At 34.4% G+C, this 21,262-nt stretch overlaps 1 protein-coding gene across 2 annotated transcripts in view; it reads right to left on the reverse strand.

Annotated features, from left to right (window-relative positions):
• Window positions 1-21,262, reverse strand: part of Itfg1 (integrin alpha FG-GAP repeat containing 1) — a 254,097-nt gene that overhangs the window by 121,750 nt on the left and 111,085 nt on the right. For both annotated transcript variants that reach the window (XM_046435181.2, XM_046435182.2), the window contains exons 9-10: window positions 16,296-16,390; window positions 13,946-14,118 (exon numbers count right to left, since the gene is read on the reverse strand). In XM_046435181.2, the coding sequence (XP_046291137.1) occupies window positions 13,946-14,118; window positions 16,296-16,390 (268 nt within the window). The remainder of the gene's footprint in view (window positions 1-13,945; window positions 14,119-16,295; window positions 16,391-21,262) is intronic.

The raw sequence follows: 21,262 nt of genomic DNA on the forward strand, positions 1-21,262 counted from the left end.
TATAGATAAAGTACAAATCCTGTATCATACAGGGAAGATAAACAAGGCTATCTGCAACAGAACAAACAGATTAGTACCAGACCTTTTACTACCAAAAGTAAGTACTAAAATTTAATCATTAATTATTTTAAAGGATAATAAAATAAAATGACTTTGAATGTAGACAGATCCCAATACTCAGCCAAGTTAACATTCAGACTATAGAAAAATATAGGAATTGTCAGACATGTATGATCTTTGAATTTATAGACCCTGTTAAAATTACTCAAAAACTTATCCTGAACAAACACATATAAATTTAAGAAAGAAGGAAAGACAAGTTGTTCAATGTTAATCAAAGAAACTAGCAAATCCTGTAGCTAAACAAAAAACTGTAGTATCAAAATGTGAAAATCAGTTAATCAATCAACTGATGATACTGAATGGGAAGTGACAGAAACTGAGAGAAAGAGAACTGAAAGTATGCTACAACTGTTGTTTCAGATTAAATTTGGTAGTTCATCAAAAATAAATTTCAGGCTTATGTGATAAACATTGAAATACAACCACTATAACAAAAATGGATAATATATAAACTCCCTTAGTAATTATAAAGGGGGGAAAAAGGTAGAAACCAAGGCATAAATGAAGGAAACCAGAAAAAGCAAAATTAAAGGAAAACATAAAATGGCATGAATAAATCAAATAATGTGTGACCTTTTAATAATAACAACATTAATATACATTAGCAACCATGCAGGACACCCAGCTGCTGTCCACGTGCAAGAACTCCGGCCGCCACTCCCATGTGGACCCCCATCTACCAATGTGGGACTCCTCTGGTCGCCTCCATCTTAGAGCACTACAACCACTGCCACAGTCCCCTACACACAGTAGCCTGCATCCAGGGACACTCCACTGGGTCTGGAGATAGCTGCCAGCCACAATACTGCACGCCACAGAGTTGTGTCTCTGAACACGCCTCTCAACACCACTACTCGGGCCCACCTACCTGACTCTACAACCCATCACTGAAAGCAGCCGCAAATCATGGCTCGATAATAGCCCTGAATATTTATAGCCTAAACTCACCAATCAAAAGACATAGAGTGACAGATTGGAATTTTAAAAAACACCCAACAATATGCTGCTTTCAAGAGACTCATCTCATAGGAAAATACACTGAAGGTGAAAGGTTGGGAAAAATCATACCATTCACTTGGACTGTGGAAACGAGCAGGGGTTTCCATCCTCATATCAAATAAAGTAGACTTTAAGTCAAAGTTAATCAAAAGGGATAAAGAAGGACATTTCATACTGCTTAAGGGAACCCCACATCAGCAAGACAACAATTATAAATATATATGCACAAACAATGGAGCATCTACATTCATCAAATAAACTCAAGTTCAAGAGTTAAAGAGACTACAATACAATAATTCTGGGTGACTTTAACAATCTTCTTTCACCACTGGATAGATCTTCCAAACAAAAGTTAAAAAAAAAAAAAAACCACAAACAAAACAACAACAACAACAAAAAAAAAACTGTAGAACTCAGTAACAGAATCAATAACTTAGACTTAACAGACATATATAGAATATTTCAGCCATCAATGAGGGAATTCATTTTCTTCTCAGCAGCACATGGATCCTCCTCTAAAATAGACCATATATTATACCACACAAAGTAACTCTTAACAAATACAAAAAAAAAAAATCATACTACCATACATTCTATCAGATCATAATGGAGTGAAATTAGAAATTAATGATAAACTAAAAAATTGAAGGTACTCCAACACCTGGAGACTAAATAACAGGGTACTGAATGAACAATGGGTTGTAAAAGACATCAAAGAGGAGATTAAAAAAATCTTAGAGGTAAATAAGAACACCAACACAACATATCAAAATCTCAAGGACACTGTGAGACACTAAGAGGTCATCACATGGAGTTCTTTCCTTAAAAGAAGAAAAAGTCAACAAATAAATGACTAACATTACATCTTAAAGTCCTAGAAAAAGAAGAACAAATAAAAACCCAAAGCAGCAGAATACTGGAAATAATTAAAATTAGAGCTGAAATCAATGAAATTGAAACAAAAGAAACAATTGAAAAAGTTGACAAGAAGTTGGTTCTTTAGTCATGCTAACAAAGAGAATGGACACTACAGAAATACAGAAGACAATGGGAAATTATTTTGAAAATTTGTACTCCAATAAAATAGAAAATATTGAAGGCATGAACAAATTTCTGGAGCCATATGGTTTGCCCAAACGGAAATGAGGATGACACACACATGTTAAGCAGATAAATTTCTTTTTTGTGAGGCAAGTGCTGTATACAACCCCAGCGCCTAAACAGATCAATTTCAAGAAATGAATAGAAGATGCCATCAGAAGTCTACCAAGCAAGAAAATCCCAGGACCAAATGGATACACAGCTGAGTTCTATATAAAGAAGAACTAATACCAATACTCCTCAAATTATTCCATGAAATAGAAAAAGAGAGAACACTTCCAAAACTCATTCTATGAGGCTAATATCACCCTGATTCCCAAACCGGATAAAGACACATCAAGGAAAGAAAACTTCAGACCAACATCTCTAATGAACACAGACACAAAAATTCTCAATAAAATTCTGGCAAATTGAATACAAAAACATATCAAAAAGATAGTGCACCACGATCAAGTGGGGTTTCATCCTAGGGATGTAAAACAAAGAAAAAAGAAAATACCTCAGGCAAGCAAATAAGAAGAAATTAAATATAAAAATGATAAAATAGCCATGGAAAAATTTATCTTATCATTGAAAATAAAGGTGATATATGTTTTGAAATCTTAGCCTGTATAACTCATTCTGTTTCATCATTGAAGAACTTATACTGGCTAGCCTTCACTTATTAACAACTCCAGCATCAATAGTAGTTAGAATTTATGGATAATTTTTTTCTGCAATAAGAATGCCTATTCTTTTACCCTAATAAATTGTATACTAAAATTCTTAATTCTGTATTAAAATAAAAAATAATCCCCTCATTAGTTATGAGGGGAAAACTCCAGTGAGCTAAAACATTGGCAGGAGTCTATAAATTCCAAAGGAGATATAGTGACCATTTATTTACTCTATCAGCAATTAGTATTGAACACTATATAGTCTGCCAGCAATCCACCTATAATCAAACTATTGATAATTATTCATATACACTAAATTTTCTGCCATAAAGCTGCTTTCTTCAATTTTCTATGAATCTACAGTTATAATTCCTTCATGTTTTTAATATTGTTTCCTTTTTTTATTTCTTTCATCAGACTTGATAGACTTATTTCATTCATGTCAGTGTTTTTGTTATCATAGTGGTGAAATTGCCTTTTTTTTTCAATTATTAATTTAGTATCCTTCCTCATTTGAGGTTCAGAAGCTACTGAATAAGATGATATAATCAGAAGTAGTGTAAAATCAAGTCAATAGCCTTAAAGACGCTCTACATTGTAAAAACTGATTTAAAAGAAAATAACATATTGAATATTTCTGTAAGCTTCAGAATAACTGCTCAGGAAGCAGTAAAGCATTGTTAAACCCAATGATGAAATGGATATGATTTTCATTTTAATTCTGAGAAGAAAACATTTGAGAAAAATATTCTACACCCCACCTGTAATTTTATGAGCAAAAATATTAAAACACTCCCTAGTCTTCTATAACTTGTGACTGCAGCTAATATACTTACTCAGAGTTACTTATTAACTGAAGATAAGTTAATAATTTAATGAGGTAGGTTGTTAGGTGAAAATTAGCCTATCCTTAGTAATGTCTGAACATGTGGATATGCTAATATCGAATATGAGAGCAAACCAAGATTTTCTTGGCGAAACTAACAGCAAACATTCCTAGGCAGAATATGCATGGACAATATTTTACTTTTGTTGCTAGTTACATTTTTCTCATCTATGAAAAAGTTGGCAAATAATGTTATTTCAAATTATGATGAACCACTTAAGGTATAAAATGTAAAATCAGTGAGATAATGAAGACTATTTTAGTATATTTCATAGTGAAAATGAAAAGTAATTGGCTAGAAATGTTCATACAGATCTAGGCCACTATACTATACATTACTTGACCTTTACAGTAAAATATCTAGATCATACTGTAACCTTCTCTTGCTGAGTCAGGGTAATTAGTGTAAAGCCAAGTGATTATTATGAAGCCAAGAATGCATATGAAAATGTAGATTATAACTGAACGGGCAATTAAGTAACTTCTGTTGAAGTGCCCAGCAATTACTGTCTGGAAAAATCTCAAATCTCAGTTTGCGGGATTCTAAGATTGTGGGCCAGAGGGAGGCAGCATCCTGTGTCGCTCTGTGATCCAGGTCTTAACTAGTTGGAATACTGCATTCTCAGAGAGTGTAAGAGGACCCCTATACAGCTGATTTCCGCAAAAAAACAACAACAACAACAAAAAAACATATCACCAGTGCTGTGACCCCCCCTGGAGGGCTCAGAGCCTCAGCTTTCAGTAGGACTCAGGGCCCCTGGCAGCCAGCCAAAACCCAAAGCCCTCAGTTCTAGCCTATGCACGGCTCCCAAGCACCTTAGCAGAATCACTTATCAGCACCTCTGTAGAACTCCAGAGTGCGTTCCGCTCCCACGCAGGTAACTCAGTTACTATCTACCCACATTCCCTGGCTCCCCCCACCTCACCAGACACCCCAGCGCTGAAATCAGACCGACTCCATCTTGGATAACCTTTATCGCCATATTTGGTGGGGATAGCTCTCAGATCCCATCTCCATCTGGCCAAGTATCAAGTATTCCCCCCCCCCCAGTGGCGATAACTGGGCACAGCAACCACTCAATACAAAAACAGCTCCCAGTTGGGCAGGTGTGCAGTGCAACCAGGGCGCTGCCCACCTGGTGTGAGCCTGAGTGTGAGAAATCCTATAGATGGGAACTGCTAAGTGAGAGGGGATGGGACTAAAGTTTGGAGCTGAAGAGAGAGACCAGGAGCTGGGAAATCTCCAGGCAAGAGAGGGAGATAATACTGGGTGCTCAAGTCAGAAGAGCCCTCCCAAACAGAGACCTGTGAGGTACAGTCTCCCTGCAGGGACTGGAAGGTGGCATTCCCCACTTCCAGATGACCTACATCAGGATCTGTCTTCCCACTCTGGTTACCTACACCATCCTGAGGGCAGAGACAACAGCTTAAAACAGACAACCCCACTTATTGGATGAGAAGAGAAACAGAAACGAAATGGATCTCTAAAACTAGCAACAATCCTGGTTTCTTTTTTTTTTTTTTTTTCTCTTTCTCTTCTACCCCTCTATCCTCTGGCCCTCACATCCCCAACATATGTGACTGGCCCTCACATCCCCTACATATGTGAACCAAGAACTTTGCATGAAATAGGATTTTGAGGACTGAGTCATCTGAATAATATAGAGGTGTTGTATATGCCCCACCTTTGTTCCTTTTTTCTTTCCCCCTCCAAATTTTTACTATTTTAACATCCAGTATTTTTCTAAATACATATGTGTGTTTGTTTTATGTATTCTATTGTCTTCCCACATACTTGTCTACCCTAAATTACTTCCTGTCCATTCTCTTCCTACTAACTCTCTTCATTAGATTACTCTTTCACATTTTCTAAGATATAAAAACTATACCCTCACATCTTTCCCTGTCAACATATGGTCCTATGCCCCAAACACAGTTCATTGTCCACCATCAGAAACTGTAAACCTTTTTATGAAACTACTGATAATATTTTAGATAATAATTGAATCCAACATTTATGTACATTGAGACTAAACTGTAAATGTCTTAATAACAACAAATTGTTCACAGGTGATATATTATGGATATTGGGATCAGTTAACATTGTCTTTCCCCACAAAGGATGGATCTTGGAACCCTACAAGAGCACTACAAACCTACAGAGTAAAAACATTAACACCCCAGTCCCACAGAGCTAGGAAGGAAGACACAAGAAACATAAAAAGACAAGGGAAGAAAGAATCACAAACAAATGAAGACACCACATCATTAGAATCATTGGCAGCCACAGCAGAAGAAAACTGACAGAGACAGAGGTCAGGATATACATGGTTAAAATGTTCTGTGAACTCAAGGAAGATACAAGAGCGCAAACACAAGCAGTGCAAGATTACTTTGACAAGGAGCTACAGAAACAAATCCAAGAAGCAAAAGACCACCTCAACAGGGAGATAGAGGTTCTGAAAAAAAGAAAAAAAAGAAATCCTTGAAATGAAAGAACCAATAAACCAAATTAAAAGCTCAAATGAAAAGGCAATATCACAACAGACACTTCAGAAATACAGAAGATAATTAGAAATTATTTTGAATCCTTATACTCCAATAAATTAGAAGATAGTGAAGGCATCGATAAATTTCTTAAGTCATATGATCTGCCCAGATTGAGTCAGGAGGATATAGACAACCTAAACAGACCAATATCAATTGAGGAAATAGAAGAAACCATCAAAAGACTACCAACTAAGAAAAGCCCAGGACCGGATGGGTATACAGCAGAGTTTTACAAAACCTTTAAAGAGGAACTAATACCAATACTTTTCAAGCTACTTCAGGAAATAGAAAAAGAGGGAGAACTTCCAAATTCATTCTATGAGGCCAACATCACCCTGATTCCTAAACCAGACAAAGACACTTCAAAGAAAGAAAACTACAGACCAATATCTCTAATGAACCTAGATGCAAAAATCCTCAATAAAATTCTGGCGAATCGGATACAAAAACATATCAAAAAAATTGTGCACCATGATCAAGTAGGATTCATCCCTGGGATGCAAGGCTGGTTCAATATACGGAAATCAATAAATGTTATTCACCACATCAATAGACTTAAAAATAAGAACCATATGATCATCTCGATAGATGCGGAAAAAGCATTCAACAAAGTACAGCATCGCTTTATGTTCAAAACTCTAGAAAAACTAGGGATAACAGGAACATACCTCAATATTGTAAAAGCAATCTATGCTAAGCCTCAGGCTAGCATCATTCTGAATGGAGAAAAATTGAAGGCATTCCCTCTAAAATCTGGAACAAGACAGGGATGCCTTCTCTCACCACTTCTGTTCAACATAGTTCTTGAAACACTGGCCAGAGCAATTAGACAGATGAAAGAAATTAAAGGCATAAAAATAGGAAAAGAAGAACTTAAATTATCAATATTTGCAGGTGACATGATTCTTTACCTAGCAGACCCAAAAGGGTCTACAAAGAAACTATTAGAGCTAATAAATGAATTCAGCAAAGTGGCAGGATATAAAATCAACACGCATAAATCAAAGGCATTCCTGTATATCAGCGACAAATCCTCTGAAATGGAAATGAGGACAACCACTCCATTCACAATATCCTCAGGGGAGGGGAGGGGGGATAGTAGAGGATAGGAAAGGCAGCAGAATACAACAGACATTAGTATGGCAATATGTAAATCAATGGATGTGTAACTGATGTGATTCTGCAATTTGTATACGGGGTAAAAATGGGAGTTCATAACCCACTTGAATCAAAGTGTGAAATATGATATATCAAGAACTATGTAATGTTTTGAACAACCAACAATAAAAAAATTACAAAAAAAAAAAAAGCTCAAATGAAAGCATCACCAACAGAGTAGGCACTTGGAAGTCATGACATCAGACAATGAAGATAAAATATATAATCTTAAAAAGAACAGAGACTACACAGTGATAATGGTAAGAAACCATGAGCAGAACATTCAAGAAATATGGAATAGCATAAAGAGACCAAATTTCCAAATTGGAAATCAACGATAAAATAAGGAAGAAAAATTCCTGTATCACATGGAGACTGAACAATATGCTACTGAATGAACAATGGGTTACAGAAGACATTAAGGAGGAAATTTAAAAAGTAAGAACACAGACACAACATATAAAAATCTCTGGTACACTATAAAAGCAGTACTAAGAGGGAAAATTCATTACATGGAATTCATTCCTTAAAAGAAGAAAAAGGTAACAAATAAATGACCTCACACTACATCTCAAAGCCCTAGAAAAAGAAGAACAAATCAGCAGCAAAAGCAGTAGAAGGCAAGAAATAATTAAAATTAGAAGTGAAGTCAATGAAATGGAAACAAAAGAAACAATTGAAAAAATTGAAAAAACAAAAAGTTAGTTGTTTGAGAAAAATAAATGAAATTGACAGACTATTAGCTATGCTAATGAAGAGAAGGAGAGAGAAAACTCAAATTACCAGCATATTGATGAAAAAGGTAATGTCACAAAAAATAGACACTACAGAAATACAGAGGATAATTAGAAATTTTCTTGAAAACTTATACTTCAATAAAATAGAAGACATTGAAGGCACTGACAAATTTCTTAAGTCATAAGCGATCTGCCCAGATTGAATCAGGAAGATATACACAATTTAAACATACCAATATCAAGTGATGAAACTGAAGACACCATCAGAAGCTTACCAACTGAGAAAAGCCCAGGATGGGATGGTAACAGCCAAGTTCTACAAGTCTTTAAAGAAGAACTAATACCAATACTCTACAATTTATTTCATGAAATAGAAAAAGAGGCAGCACTTCCAAACTCATTCTATGAGGCCAATATCACCCTGATCCCAAAACCAGGCAAAGACACATCAAAGAAAAAAACACGTCAGACCAATATCTCTAATGAACATAGATGCAAAAATTCTCAATAAAAATTCTGGCAAATCAAATACAAAAACATATCAAAAAGATTGTGCACCATGATCAACTGGGAGTCATCTCAGGGATGCAATGTTGGTTCAACATGTGGAAATCAATAAATGTAATAGACATATCAATAGACATATCAATAGACTCACCACATCAACAGAATCATATGATCATCTCAACAGATGCAGAAAAAAAGCATTTGACAAAATACAGCAACCATTCATGTTCAAAACACTAGAAAAACTAGGGAAAACGGGAACATATCTCAATATCGTAAAGGCTATCTATGCGAAGTCTCAGGCCAACATCATTCTAAATGGAGAAAAATTAAAGGCATTCCCTCTAAAAACTGGAACAAGACAGGGATGCCCTCTTTCACCATTTCTATTCAACATAGTTCTTGAAACACTGGCCAGAGCAATTAGACAGATGAACGAAATTAAAGGGATGTGTATAGGAAAAGAAGAACTGAAATTAGCACTATTTGCTGACGATATGATTCTATACCTAGAAGACCCAAATAGCTCCACCAGAAAACTTCTAGAACTAGTAAATGAATTCAGTAAAGTACCAGGATATAAAATCAACACCCATAAATGAAAAGGAATTTCTTTCTTTCTTTCTTTTTTTTTTTTTTTGGTGGTGCTGGGGATTGAACCCAGGGCCTTGTGCATGCAAGGAAATGAAAAGGAATTTCTGTATATCAGTGACAAATCCTCTGAGAAGGAAATAAGGAAAACTATCCCATTTACAATGACCTCAAAAAAAAAAAAAAAAGATACTTGGGAATCAAGGAAAGAGGTGAAAGATTTATACAACGAAAACTACAAAATCCTAAAGAAAGAAATTAAAGAAGACCTTTGAAGACGGAAAGATCTACATTGCTCTTGTATAGGCAGAATTAATACTATCAAAATAAGTATACTACCAAAAGCACTATACAGATTTAATGCAATTCTAATCAAAATCCCAATGGCATTCCTCATAGAAACAGAAAAAGCATATAATGGAATTCACCTGGAAAAATAAGAGACCCAGAATAGCTAAAGCAATCCTTATCAGGAAGAGTGAAGCAGGTGGTATCACTATACCAGACCTTAAACTATACTAGAGAGCAATAGTAACAAAAACAGTATGATATTGGAACCATAACAGACAGGTAGACCAATGGTACAGAATAGAGGAGACTAACCCACAAAATTACAATTATCTTATATTAGACAAAGGTGCCAAAAACATGCATTGGAGAAAAGATAGCCTCTTCAACAAATAGTGCTGGGAAAACTGGAAATCCATATGCAACAAAATGAAATTAAACCCCTATCTCTCACCATGCACAAAACTCAACTCAAAGTGAATCAAGGACCTTGGAATTAAACCAGAGACTCTGCATCTAATACAAGAAAAAGTAGGTCCTAATCTTCATCATGTGGGATTAGGCCCCAACTTCCTTAATAAGACTCATGTTGTGCAAGATTTAAAACCAAGAATCAATAAATGGGATGGAATCAAACTGTTTCTTTTCAGCAAAAGAAACAATCTGTGAAGTGAACAGAGTCTCCATCCTAGGAGCAAACTTTTACTCCTCACACATCAGATAGAGCACTACTAATCTCTAGGGTATAGAAAATAACTGAAAAAGCTAAGCACCAAAAAAATAAATAACCCACTCACAAATGGGCCCAGGAACTGAACAGACATTTCTCAGAAGAGGATATACAATCAAAAAACAAATATATGAAAAACTGTTCATCATCTCTAACAATTAGAGAAATGAAAATCAAAACTACTCTAAGATTCCATTTCACTTCAGTCAGAATGGTAGCTATTATGAAGACAAACAACAATAAGTGTTGGAGAGAATATGGGGGGAAAGTACACACATACATTGCTGGTGGTGCAGCCAATATGGAAATTGGTGCAGCTAATATGGAAAGCAGTATGGAGATTCCTTGGAAAGCTGGGAATGGAACCACCATTTGACCCAGCTATCCCTCTCCTCGATCTATACCCAAAAAGCTCAAAAACAGCATACTGCAGGGACACAGCCATGTTTATAGCAGCGACAATACACAATTGCTAAACTGTGGAGCCAACAAAGATGCCCTTCCGTGGATGAATGCATAAAAAAAATGTGGCATATATACACAATGGAATTTTACTCAGCAATAAAAGAGAATAAAATCATGGCATTTGCAGGTAAATGGATGGCGCTGGAGAAGATAATGCTAAGTGAAGTCAGCCAATCCCAAAAAACAAATGCTGAATGTTTCCTCTGATCTAAGGAAGCTGACTCATAGTGGGGTAGGGAGGGGGAGCATGGGAGGAATAGATGAATTCTAGATAGGGCAGAGAGGTGGGAAGGAAAGGGAGGAGGCAGGGGATCAGCAAAGATGGTGAAATGTGATAGACATCATTATCCAAAGTACATGTATGAAGACAAGAATTGGTGTCAACTTATTTTATAAAGAACCAGAGATATGAAATATTGTGCTATATAAGTGTAATAAGAATTGTAATGCATTCCACTGTCATTTATTTTTTAAAAAAAAAAATCAATAAAAAAATCTTAGTTTAATTCTGATCATTTTCCATCTTCTTATATAATGGCCTGAATGTGTCTCACTAATATATTCAAATATAACCTCTGGTTTCTGAATAAATAACACGGAAGTCTACATGCTTGCAAATAATCTCCTGGGCTAAAAAGCAGTTTCAATGAGGAATTGCTGCTATGTCATATAGAGAGAGATGTTTGCTTTGTCCTTTACAAGGCTCACAGAACTTCTGTATTTTGTCTTTCAGTTGCTCCTTTCCTTTTGTCAGAGTAACTAGTCGTCCACACTGTCATTTGTAATCTCTGCAAAAAAAAATGTGTTCTTTTTGCTTATCCAGCTTTCCCTTCCTTACAAAATTTTTTCTTACAAAGAAAGGTAAAGGATTTGGACTTTGAAACTTTAGAGTCCTGACTACAAGTTATTACCGGGTACTATTAGCAGTTTTCTGATTTGTCTATTTTCATATTTTAATATAAAGATAATACTACCCTATAAAACTTATACATAATAAAATCACATTAAAATTATAGTTGTTTTCTTCCCAGCACTAAATAATAGGTAATATGCTGTATTTGGCCATTTATTTACTTGATGTTTAAGAGGTTTTAGATATAATCAGACCGCTTCTTTGCTGGTAAGATTTTTTTTTTTTTAAAGATGCTTCTAGGTTTGGCTATCCAATAAAGCCTACTAGAAGATAAAGTTTGCTGTACAATTTTATCCACTGAATGACAATTTATTAATATCAATAACACTTCTTAAAAATACTAACATCCTGGTTGTATCTGATGAAGGTGTAATGGAATAGTAAAGTAAATCAGAAGTCATATTCTTAAAATATATGCTCAGAGAATAACAACATGACTATGCATAGAATACAATGGTAAGCAAAGGCAACTGAGCAGCAATGGGACAGCTAGGGTGAAAGAAACCAGAGCTTTTGGTTTGTGGTGAAATAGAGGAAAAACAGGGGATCTCTGACCATGCTTGTTTCTTCCATAAACTGTCATTAGTAAAGATCTTTTAAACGTAACATTATTTTAAAGGTTATCTTAAGACATATTAGGCCTTTAGATTAAAGTGAAAACAAATAGAAATCCAAACAAATAGAAATCCATCTTCTTAAAGTAATAAAAACCAAAAAACCAAGTTAAACATGGTTTCAAATTTCTGTTATAGTCTTTTTACAGATGTTATAGGTTTTATTTTCATTTACATAGTTGCTCTCTACCTGATTTTCAAAATCTGTAAAAGGAGATAGACTTCTCTAGATAGCAACACTTCAAATTAGAAACATCAACCCAGCACTAATTATCAGCAATACAGCAGTCTTGAAATCAGTCAAAAATTATAAACTATTTTTTGATTAAAGCAAATTCATGTAAGAAAGAGTTCTAATATATACCATATCTTTTCTATTCCTCACAATCTATACAAATTTCAGGGATATTTATTAACAATATATGTTTCTTTAAAAACTGGATTTCTAGACAATGTTATCTGGTGTTGAAAGCAATAAAAAATGTGATTTTTTTTTCCCTGGAGCACTGTATTACAATAGGAGCTTGGTAGTGAATGTGGAGCTGAGTTATTACTAATTCTGCAGTCATCAAATTAATTAATGCTCAGAACAAACTATAAAGAGATAAATGATGGGAGGCACGAAACAAAAAGAGCCAGGGAACACAACTTATTATAAGATAAATAAAAGAGTAAAGTATAATACCAATAATCATACTGGAATTTTCAATGCCATTGCCAAATAAGAAACAATAAGGTAGAGTGGGGTTATAGCTCATGGTAGAGGGCTTGCCTGGATTTGAAGTACCACATATAAATAAATAAAAGGTCCACTGACAACTAAAAAGAAAAAAAAAAAGAAACAATAGGTAACACCTATTGCAAAATAATATTACTATGTGCAGAGTATCCTACTAAATGATTTGTTTACTTTTCTTTTACCTCAGTTGTACCAGAAGTAGAATTTTACAGTTGAGGAGTTTAAGTAATCTGTCCAAGGTCACACAGATAGTAAGTAGTTGGACTGATACTGAAACCATGGTAGTTAATCTGCTCTTGACTACCATGGTATTCAGTTTCAAAATATAATTGGGTGGGCTGGGGATGTGACTCAAGTGGTAGCGCACGCACTCTCCTGGCATGTGCGGGGTGCTGGGTTCGAATCTCAGCACCACATAAAAATAAAATAAAGATGTTGCGTCCATCGAAAACTAAAAAATAAATATTAAAAAATTCTCTCTCTCTCTCTCAAAAAGAAAAAAAAAGTATTATATGTGTGTGTATGTATGTATGTATGTATGTATATATATATATATATATATATATATATATATATATATATATATATATAAATAAATGGGCAATTTGTAAATTTTTTGGTATCTTTTAAAAAATCAAATTTTATTGAATGAAAACCAGGTTTTTCCTTTAGATTAGTTAATCAATTTTTTTCTTAAAAAAAAATGAATCTGTGAAAAAGAATAGGTACTTTAAGTAGCTGGGAAGTTTGGGGACCAAATAAGAAAATAAGAACTGAGCATCATGATCTATACCTACAAGACTATATGATATTTACGTGCTGTTCAGTTATAAATTGCCATAGTGAAGGTATCTTATAAATATTTCTCAGTTAATTTAATTTCCCTACCTTCCAGATGTGTTCTTTAGTATGGCGAGAGCATCCGGATAGCCATCCATGTTGTAGTCTCCAATATGAAGGGTAATTGGAATTGGTATTTCAGTTGGTCGTTCTTCGTGCACAAATGGTACAAAGCCCCAGAGTGTACCCTTATTGTTGAAATCCTGTAGGACTGGAACCCACTGTAGATTTAGAGAAAAAAATTAGACTTCATAGTTACCTTGGGAAAAAAATTACAATTTGCCAAAGAAATGATCCATAAAAAGTATCCATAAAAAGTTCTGAAGATAAGCATATTTTATTTATCTTTTTCATCTCCATAGTATGGTAGGGTATTATGATTTCTTTTGATGAATAAGTTGTCTCCCTTAGAATTTATCAGTAGTCATCTTTGCTTTTTTCACAAAATCATAGAACCTTGGGATTAAATGGATATCAATATGCATATAGTCATATTACCCAATTTAAAATTAGTGTAAAGTAGAAATAAAACTTTACTTCTTTAAAATACAATGAGTATTTTAAAGAAGTAAAGCAGACTATAACATTATCTAATGCTAGTGAACTTTCAGGAGGCCCAACTTAGGAACGAAGTTAGAACATGATGAGTCTCCCTTGATCTGTTATGCTTTATTACACAAAGAGGACTAGTTATCACCTCAAGCCAAGCAGCTCACAAGGCTTTCCAAACACCATCAGGTCTGACAAGCTCTATCTGTAACTGATAGGTACTTCTCAGAAAAAGTAAATGAAGTGACACAAAAATAGCTCTAAGTTAAATTTTTACTGCATGTCTTTATTTTTATATTGATAATAGAAGACAAGGTTGATTTCTAAAAGAGTTTAGAATTCCTTTCTCTTCTGAGTACACAGATATTCACTTTTTGATAAACTAATATAAAGCTAAAAGTGGAAATCATGCAATTAAAATTAGAGGTGTGCCCACAATGTGCTGAGAGTATGGATGTTGTCATATAACTTGGAGATAATGTGAACCAAAGTTGGAACAGCTGACTGGAAACGGCAGGACAAACATGCCTACAGAACTTTTTGGTCTTATAAACAGGTGATTCATTTTTATAGTTGCAAGCTAAAGTGTATTAAAAACGGCTTCTTGAAAAGGGTTTAGCAAGTTATGTCATAGGTTTTCTAAAGAAAGTATAACTTGCCAAGGAAAAAGAAAGAAAAAAAATACTGATAAAGACATATTTTCAGAAAGTGAGATTTAAAAAAAAAAATTGGTCTGCAGCTTTAATTAGTTTTTACATTTTTCTTCAGGCAAAAAAGTATTATTTTACTTATCATAAGAAGTATTTCCCATTAAAACAATTGTATTATGCTCCAAAAGTAGTTAAGATTTTTCACTTAATGTGGTATACATAATAGTCCAACAAAGAACTGTGACCTTTATGCTCCTTCCTATGTACCGTATTCCTTCCTAAGGAGAAATGACCTTATAATTTGAAAATATTCTCATAGTAATCTGTGATTTGAATATATGCTATAATTACTAGGTTTGTTTATACCTATGAAACAGTGATGAAGTGTTACTTAACATGTTAACTGATTCAAAACTAAAAAAGTTTTAAGGTAATAAAATATAAAGGTGTAATAGTTAAATGGTTTGAGAATGCTGAGTGAATGATTTGTTTTAATATAAAATGTGATGTTCATAGAGATATAAAAGTCAATGTGGTATTTTTACTGTTTATTACCCTACAAAAGAAAATAAAGCTCATTAATTCTGTTGTCATAACTATCATTCCCATATTAATTCTCCAATATGATTCTCAGATTTCAAACTGTTTACTCACAAGCTATAGGTAAAAAGTCAGCATGACAAAATGAAACAGATCTAGATACCACAGACATAAACAAGGTTAGCTTTGAAAATAGATACGATATTCTATTATTCTTCTACAACATATCTTTATTATAGTGTTTTACCATTTCTTCTGGCATATAAAAATGCTAATAGTTCATTTAATTATAGGATTCAAAACGGGTTTTTTTAATCAGAAATGATTGTAGCAGTGCTTTCTGCTTCAATAAATAAATAAAATGAATTTAAATTTAACATGAGGAAAACAATAACTTAATTTTGTATTTCTCTTTGTTCTGATTCTTCAGATGTCTTTTCTAACCTTTGAAGATTTTTTTTAATATTTATTTTTTAGTTGTAGTTGGACATAATACCTTTATTTTATTTATTTTTATGTGGTGCTAAGGATCGAACCCAGGGCCTTGTATGTGCTCTCTCCAGCTGAGCCACAATCGCAGCCCCAAGATTTTTATTTTTTAAACACATAACTCTGTTGTGTTAAACAAAACAAAACAAAACAAAACAAAACTGATATACCTGTTTTGTTCCAGATCTCAGTAAGTAGATTGTGCTTCTCTGGCAGTTTTGATCTTCACAGCCTGGAAGTAAATGATCCATTTGTCCATCTCCATCTGCCAAAAGAAACTTTAAGAGTCCATTAACAGCCACAAAATAAAATGTGTGTGTATGGCAGATTAAAGTTCCTATTTGTTCTAAGTCTCCATCAATCTGGATAAAACCGAAAGAATTAGTTGACATATGGTTTTATAATAAATGTGTCTCAATTAAAATCAAATCACTTGGCCCTTAGTACTTAATATTTGAACTTTGTCTTGTTCTAAATTGCAAACTTTTCTGTGGTTAAATGCTTATCCAGGGTTGGAAAAAGGTCTTTTCAGGTTTTAATGTTAAAATCATCAATTTTTAAAAAGTCGCTTTGGATTTATTTATATAATTGTCACTACTGCCACAGAAGAAAAATAAGCAGCATGTCAATAGTAACATATTATTATACATCCTATTGTAAATGTGAGGCTAATCTTTTATACATACTTTTAAGTACCTTTATTTTAAGATGGATTTCAATCAAAGAGCTAAAATGTTTTCAGCACTCTGGCTTCTAAAAAAGCACAAATTTTAAAAAAAATCAACAAAAAAGTAAATGAAGGAAGTACAGGTTTTCTTTATAAGTTTTTTTTTTTTAAATTATTATTATTATTTTTTTGGTGTAGATGGACACAATACAATGCCTTTATTTTTATGTGGTGCTGAGGATTGAACCCGGATCCTGCCCACACTAGGCAAGCGCTCTACCGCTGAGCCAGAATCCCAGCCCCTTTATAAGTGTTTTTACAGAGCTGTACATTATTCTACAAACATCTCTAGAGGTGAGAGTATGGAGGAACCTGGATTCAGTTCTTTTTATGGTCATTCCTAAGTACCATATCTTTCCAAAGACAGTCGGTGTATATATATATATGCCATATATAATTTTGCACAAATAGTATAGTGTACTTTATTTTTTTTTGTACCATAAATTTTTGATTTAATATATCTCTAAGATGGTTTCATATTGGTAAATTTATATCTGCCTGATTTACAGTACAGTATTATATTGTATGAATATATTTCAATATAATCAATTTTCTATTATGTGCAAACACTGGGCTATTTGTAATCTTTTGGTAGTCTAAATCTAAAAATGAATAAATTTATATCTTTTTTACAGTCTTACAAAAGTGAGTATAAATTAGTAACCTTAAAAGTGAGTATATATTAGCAAAAGTAGTATACATTTCTAAAATGATAATTATTGGTTTGATCATTTATAAAATTCAAATTTTTATTTAATCTCCACAGAAGAATGAGTCTCCAACTTATAGATACCATAAGAACTGAGGAAATCAAAGAACTTTAAGTGGGTTACATCTATGGTTATTTGTAGTTTTAAAAATTAAGTAAAAAATAACAAATGTAAAAATATTGCATGTAAAATAATATTTTCATGAAAAATAACTATTTTCCAAAACAAATAGCTTTTGTGAGAAGACTGGAATTGCCTGGCTTCAATATCTGTCTTAACAAAAAATGATATTGAATTTTTACACTGCTTTCACAGGCCACTTATTACAGTATATTGCCACTTGTTATAGTATGGTTGATAAATGTGAAAATATGTAGTCTTAATAGCCTTTTCAGAAAACTCTGGATATTATTCATGGTACTACCAAAATGCAACAAGTGATAATCTACAGTAATGCCAATGAAAATTTCCTACTGTTAATTAAAACCCACTCATCTATATTTTAGATCACAAAGCAAGTCTTAGCAAATACTTAAAAAAATCAGTATAATCCCTTGACTTTTATTAGATCATAATGGAATAAAATTAGAAATCAACAATAAGAAAAGCAATAGAAAGTATATAAACACATGGAGATTGAACAATACAGTTTTAAATAATGAATGGATCATAAAATGAAGTCAGAGGAACAATTTAAAAATTCCTAGATGCAAAGGAGATAGAGATACAACATATTGAATCTCTGGGACAATATGAAGGTGGTTATAAGAGCAAACTTTACATTTCTTTGGGCATACATAAAAAAATCAGAAGATTCCTAGTAAACAACTTGATGCATATCAAAGTCCTAGAAAAACAAGTGCAAACCAATTCTGAAACCAGTAGATGGAAGGAGATAATTGAGATGGGAGCCAAAATTAATGAAATATAGTATGAAAAAATGTTATGGTTTTGATAAGTGTCCCATTAAAAGCTCATGAGTTAGGCAATGCAGGACTGTTCAGAGATAAAACAGGCTATGAGAGCTGTACCTATATGAATGGATTTCTGGGTGGTAACTATAGGCATGTGGGCATGGTTCGAGGAGTAGGTCACTGGGGGCGTGCCACTGGGGATTATACTTTGTCTCTAGCCCCCCCCCCCCCACTTTTTACTGACACCAGCAGGACAGTTTTCTTCCACCATGTCCTTCTACATGATGTTCTGTGTCACCTTAGGCCCAGAGCAAAGGGGTTGGCCAACCATGTACTAAAACCTCTGAAACTGTGAGCCCCAAATAAACTTTTCTTCCTTTGAGTTGTTTTGTCAGATATCATGGTCACATTAATGAAAAGCTGACTAACACAGGAATTAGTACTAAGAGTGGGAGTCTTTATTATGACTAACCTGACCATGCGATCCAAAAGGTTTTGGAGATGGGTATGGTGGTGAACCCCTGTAATCCCAGCAACTTAGGAGGCTGAGGCAGAAGGATTCCAAGTTTGAGGCTATTATTTATTAAGCAGTTTATTAAGGTCATAAGCAATAGCAAGATTCTCCAAAAAAAAAAAAAAAGTTCTTGTAACTGGTTTGCAGAAGAAAACTTAGAATACTGTTTACAGACAACAACACACTGGATGATTCTGGTAGAAGCTCAGAAGACCAGAATGCTAAGAATGTACACAGTAAAGATGACAATGAGTACTCAACTGGGAATTGGACTAGACACCATTCATGTTATGTCCTGCCAAGGAACTTGTCTACATTTTGCCCATGCTTGAGACTTCTGTGAGGTTGAAATTAAAAGTGATGGACAAATTAATCTGGTTCAGAAAATTTCAAGGCAGCATAATATTCAAACAGGGCATTTCAGAAATAAGCAACACCACACCCATGGCAGGCTCAAGGGCAAAAAAGCAAAAACTCATTTCAGAGACAACAATGGGAGCACCCTTCTCACACAGGGGTGACTAGGAAGTTGTTCTCTCAAGGTTCATTTCACCTTGCTCAACTGCTTAAGTACTGAGAAGTCAACTGCAGTCAGGGTCCAAGGGGGCATGGCTACTGCTTGAGCTAGCAGCCGACCTTGAAATCATCCACTTGGTGTTGGTTCTACAGGAATGCAGAATTCTAGAGATAGGGGGTCATGGAGGATTCCAGTGAGATTTCAAATCTAATCACACCAGTGCTTTTTTTGCCTTGACAACCATCATATTTGATGTATAGAACAGTTTTGCTGGGTGTGGAGGCATATGCCTGGAATCCCAGTAACTAGGGAGCTTTCTTGAAGGAGGACTGCAAATTCAAAGCAGCCTTAGCTACTTAGTGAGACACTCAGCAACTCAGCGAGACACTGTCTCAAAATAAAAAGCAAAAAGGGCTGGGGGCTGGAGCTTGGGCTCAGTGGTAAGGTGTTTGCCTAGCATATATGAGGCACGAGGTTCTATTCTCGGCACCACATATAAAGGTTCACCCACAAGTGAAAAATACATATTAAAAAAAAAAAAAGACTTAAAAAAAAAAGGGGCTGTGAATATAGCTCAGTGGTAAAGTACCTGAGTTTAATCTCCAGAACCAAAAATAAAACAAAAAACCCAACATAGAATATTAAAAAGATATACATGGAATATTGATATTTATTAAAATTATTGTTTGCTATTTCAACAAAAACATTCTTTAGTAAAACTATGTGTCTCATTTTCTTCCTTCTGCTGTGTTTTAATAGTGTAAGTGTAGGTGAGAGAAGAATACAAGGAATACTTGGATAGCTGGTGTTACCTCTTTGATTTGTGCTAAAATGAAAGCAGCTTTAACCGCCATTGACAATATAAATGTCAACACAGTGAAAAAGGCAAAAAATAATTTAGATGTTATGAAAACAGTTTTGACCTTGTGGACTCCCTGAAACAGTTGTAGGGCCTCCCATACAGGCCAATATTTTGGAGCACAGTTTGAAAATTATTGGCGGAGAGGTTGCACCAAGAACTGAACTATTACATGTTTTAATTTTTTCCAGTCTGATCTGTGAAAATGCTATTTTGTGAATTTTAGTTTTTCTATTAATGATAATGTTCGCCTTTCAAATGCCAATTCATAGAAGCCCTTCCCATATTAACAAAAGTATGTTTTTGTCTGTGATGCATTAATATGTTCCCTTCCTCCCCCTCCCCCTCCTTTCTGTTCTGGAGATCAAAGCCAAGGGCACTCTATCTCTGAGCGACATCCTAGCTCTTTTTATTTTAATTTTGAGACATGGTCTCACTAAGGTGCTGAGTATCTCGCCAGTTGAGAAGACTGGCCTCAAACTTGTGATCCCGCTGCCTAAGCCTCCTGAGTTGCTAGGACAATTGTCATGGGCCACTGCGCCCTGCTGATACATTCTTTTATGGTTTCTAAGTTTTGCTTATAACTTATAAAGGCCTACCACACAATAGTGGTGACTATTAGCCTAACCCCATTCTTTTTGTTCTAGTATGTTTGGGCATTAGTTTTACTTTTAAGCCCCTGAAATTTACTTTGGTATAAAACTTCAGTCATGATCCAATTATAGTTTCTAAAGATAAAAATCTAGTTGTCTCAAACCAAGAACTATTGAATGAAAAAAATTATTTAATACAGTTTTCAGAAAGGGAGGTCAAAATGGTTGGGGATGCGTCACAGTGGTAGAATAGTTGCATGCATATGTGAGGCCCTGGGTATGATCCTCAGCACAACCAAAAAA

This window comes from Marmota monax, unplaced genomic scaffold (assembly GCF_021218885.2).
Source record: "Marmota monax isolate L192 unplaced genomic scaffold, Marmota_monax_Labrador192_F-V1.1 WCK01_AAM20220418_F8-fsc00024, whole genome shotgun sequence".
NCBI lineage: Eukaryota > Metazoa > Chordata > Mammalia > Rodentia > Sciuridae > Marmota > Marmota monax.